The sequence below is a fragment of the Siphateles boraxobius genome, unplaced genomic scaffold (genome assembly GCF_051911475.1).
Source record: "Siphateles boraxobius isolate OS27281-9 unplaced genomic scaffold, OSU_SipBor_1 66, whole genome shotgun sequence".
Lineage (NCBI taxonomy): Eukaryota > Metazoa > Chordata > Actinopteri > Cypriniformes > Leuciscidae > Siphateles > Siphateles boraxobius.
Genome location: NW_027509193.1, coordinates 4,642,522 through 4,646,752, shown reverse-complemented (window position 1 = coordinate 4,646,752; position 4,231 = coordinate 4,642,522). Strand labels below are relative to the sequence as shown.

Sequence of the window (4,231 nt, the reverse complement as noted above, 5' to 3'; positions counted from 1 at the left end):
TCTCAAGTGTCAAAGTTGGGATCACAGTAGTTTAAATTAAGAATAACAAATACATTTTTGATAATATATTTAATAGATAGATTTATTTCAGAGATTTATTACAAACAACTTTTTTCTGGTTTTGCCTTATTTTCTTGTCTGTAACACACGGTGGCGCCACAACTCTTTAAATGAATCTTGGTATGTTTTATTTAGGTGTGTCTCAGGATTTACAACAGATATATTTATGCTTTAACATGTCAAACAAAGTACATATTACAAATAGAAAAAGTCTAGAAACCTCTATAAAAATAATTATTTGAAGTTACAAATAGTTTACTTATTTTCGAAGATATTTTGAAAGGTGAAGAACTATGGAAACAAAGCTACTATTTTACATTTAATGATCAATGGCAGTATTTTAGTAGTATAGTACTGAACATTGATTTCAGACCCTGGCAGAAGTTATCATTCCTTTAAGGGCTTTGCTTGTTCCTTGCAGCTTAACTTCTTTACACAAGATTCAGGCAAGAATGGTACCTTCTCCAGGCGGGACAAATAAGTTAAGGGCTGGATAGTGCTGCTGATGTTTAAAAAGGCATAACCCACTGGCTGCACATAGCAAGTGAAGACCTTATGTGGATAATGGTCTTCAAAGGGGAACAGAGCAACTGGAGGGAGATAGTTGCTCATGATGATGATCAAGATAGACAGCACCATCTTAAACGCCTTTCTTTTCATTGGATGCATCTCATCTTTACCAGAGCCTCGTGAGCGTTTCAGGGCCCAGAGGATGGCCACGTTACACACCACCATCCAGATGAAAGCAAACAAGACCTCAAAAGTGAAAACTTTTTCAAAGTTGGGCAGGCCACCAACGGTTTTGGCCGAAGCATAAGCAAAAGTGAGCAGCAGAACTACGATGCTCAGGCCGATCCTGTATTTGATGTCCTTTAACTGTCCGAATGCGATGGGGAAGAGAACGGCTATAAATCGATCTAGACAGACACACGAGAGGAAGAGCGGCCCGCTGGTGTCCTTCACGCCATAAGAGAATTTCATAGCCCTCCAACCCATAGCACTCCTCCAGTGGTAGAAATTGAGGAACACTATGATAGTCATGGATCCAAAGTAGGTGTCCATGAAAGCCAGGCAGCCCAGGAAGATGTCAGAAGTTGAAGGCTCATTCCGGGTGTTTATTAGGTTTGCTATGACCAGGATGTTGGCAGGTATTCCTATGATCACGTTGAAGCATTGTATAGCTAGGTCAAAAACGACACCAGCCACCATTTCTTCACACCCATCAAACACACTGAAGGCGTGCGTCGCATTGACTGAATCGGTCGTCAGGTTAGAGGAGGGCAGGTTGCTTCTGAGGATGTAGCTAAATCTTGTTTCGTCACGCAGTCCACCCTCCATGACTTCTGAGGATCTGAAATGAAATTCTAGAAGGAACGGTAAAAAATATTGTGTTAATTGAACTCATTAAATTGGCAAGCTCACAAATTCAGTTCTGAATATAAAATCAGTCTGGCTGAAACCAAGATTCTTGAGTGATTTTGTGCTATGAAACAGCATAATGTGTGGACCAAGTGCTTGCACCAACAGCATGTGTGCTGCATAAATCCAAGCAATTCGTACTTAGTTTTATTTTACCTGGAAAAAAGAAGAACTTAAATTTTCAACAGAAAGTTTTATCAGTAGAGAAGTTTTCTTTGCAATTGCAAAGGTAAATAATCAGTGAGCATGCCACACAACTCAAGTCAAAGACTGCTGACTTTGCTGGATGGCAAAATCAATATTTTATGATTCCCCAATTTTGTTTAAAACAACACAATTGAGGCCAAAATGACACTTCAAAAGAAAAAAACAGTTCCCTTTAGACACTTCAGCATTAGTAGGGTCCTTCGGCTCCATGGGAGTGCAAACTCCAGAACTTGGATAAAATCTTTGTCTTACAAGATTGGTCTGAATTTGTTTGTGACATATTTATTTATTTAGCTATAGACCCCCCCCCTCCCCCTCCCTAAGAAAACCTCTCCAAATAATATAAATATGTATTCTTCCCCCACCTTGTCATCTTGTAGGATATACTGTATGTTATATACTATATCTTAATTGTTTTTCCAATATGGCAGTAAGATTGATTGGACAGTAAGATTTTTCTCCCGAGAAAAAAGATCCCAATAATCTTATTTTATCAAGAGTCTCAGAAGAGATCTCAACAATACTTATAGATTGCTGAGGTAGAGAAAACTCAGAATAAAGACCTGGGTGGATCTTCAGCAGGATTTCTTTATTGAGAATGTGCTGTTTGGTCTTGATTGATTCACTTCCGCTGCGAAGATCATTAGTTATTAACTTAGGGGCCACTAAAACGACACCGTTCTAACAGAAAAAAACCCTAATGTGCTTCGGCCACCCATCCGAACAAAACAGTGCCAGGAGTCTTGAGAGCGCACGCCCTGAAATAGGTTCGCAGGTGAAAACGATTATACGTTTTCACTGCACAAACCTCAAAAACGCAGAACCGCGTAATCGCAGACGGCACGCACACAGTCGATATAGTGTTCCTTACAACTTACAATACCAAAGATCCATTGATCCATGGATATTAGCATGCAGCCAGAAATCATGTTTCCTGACATTTATGTGTCTGATTTCAACTCAGGGGAAATACATTAAGCAAATTTGCCTGTGCACGCTTTTTATAAATACAATATATGTAGGTCTAAATCCAGCTGATAAATTATATCAATGTTATATATATTGTCATATCATCCAGCCCTAAAACTTGTATAGTTTTTGTCAGTGTTTATTTAAAAACATCCAATTATGCAAAATATAAGATGGCAAATATTTAATTGATGAGTTGTCAATACAATATAGAACAATACAATATATAGGGTATGATTTTAACCCAAAATTCAACATATTGACTCAAAATGATAACTTTAAATCCAAATTTCGCTGCCTAGAAACCAGATGTTTCTGTGAATTGTAATGATTCAGTTGCTTCTCTTTTCTTTAGCTTTCGGAATTTTGTAAAAAAATACCTCAGATTTCTTGTCAAATCTATTTGTACAGTCAATCTCAAAGCTCTTTCCTGTTTTAGATGTGTTTTGTGTGTCTTTCGCTGCATTCACGTTAAAAACCAATGCTGCACCAATGATCCGCTCAGTCTTTTTGCCACTCAGTGGGTGTTACCGCAGTCACTCTGGCCGACGGTGATGCCACGTGCATACCCTCTATTGTTCTGGGTTAGACCAATGCTATCTCACGACCAATTCATACAAATTCTTACGAGTGAGTAAAATCTGGCTGATTCGTATGAATTCGTACAATGAATTCATATGATTTGTCTAAACCCCAGTTACGGTGAGATTTAGGGGAGGAGTCAGGGGTAGGTCATTCGTACGAATTCATACGAATTGGGCAACTCATAAAATATGTACGATTTAGCAAAAATCTTACAAATTAGTACGAGTGAGGTCATATGAATTTGTACGAATTAGCCACCTCGTAAAATTTGCACGAATTGCCGTGAGATCGGTTTGGTTAGACCCTACTCTGAAGTAGAAGCTAATTTAGTCGACCCAAAAGGCAATCCTATAACTAAAATCGTTCCCAGTTCCATCCGTTCGTAACACGCCAAAAAGTAGGTACTTCTACCAATGGTTATGGCTGTGTTCAAAATTTCCCCCTATACCTTTAAATATACCTATTTAAGGGGACAGCCATGTGTTGCGGTGTCTGAGAACATAGAGGACATTTTCGACTACACTCATTTAATCCCATAATGCACCGCAATAACGAGTGTACAACCGATGTGCACTCAATGGCTAGAGGATACCCATAATGCACCGTGGCAGTCATGCCAAATGAATTCCTGCATCTTGCCAGAAGATGTCGCCTACATGTGAATCATCCATTTTCCAAACTGCTGGACCAATGGGGCTACAGCGCAATATCATACAGGTATAGATTCCTTTTTGATTGATTATTAAATTGTTTAATTAAGATTTAAACATGTTAGTTTCCATGAAAGAGTTCAAGATCAGCCTGGAGCAGCTAGTTTACCAAGTTTCAAATAATTAAACATGCAATAAAAAGCACAAACTATGCAAAAGTGGCAGTCCTTCCGGAGCACTCACTATACAAATTCACTCACATTTTCATCCGCCCCTTCAATATTCGTTGAGTTATGTAGGGAATAGTGAATGAGGCTATAGGAGGCGATTTCGAAGACAGC

General features: G+C 38.8%; 1 protein-coding gene across 1 annotated transcript; it reads right to left on the bottom strand.

Moving 5' to 3' along the window:
- Window positions 1-447: 447 nt before the first annotated feature.
- LOC143722396 (G-protein coupled receptor 183) lies at window positions 448-1,420 on the bottom strand. The gene has a single exon (XM_077213804.1). The coding sequence runs from the start codon at window positions 1,396-1,398 to the stop codon at window positions 448-450; it is 951 nt and encodes a 316-aa protein (XP_077069919.1). The 5' UTR covers window positions 1,399-1,420.
- Window positions 1,421-4,231: the final 2,811 nt, after the last annotated feature.

What these genes read in the sequence shown, in the direction of transcription:
- LOC143722396 (XM_077213804.1), bottom strand. Translation starts at nt 1,398, where the DNA reads ATGGAGGGTGGACTGCGTGACGAAACAAGATTTAGCTACATCCTCAGA.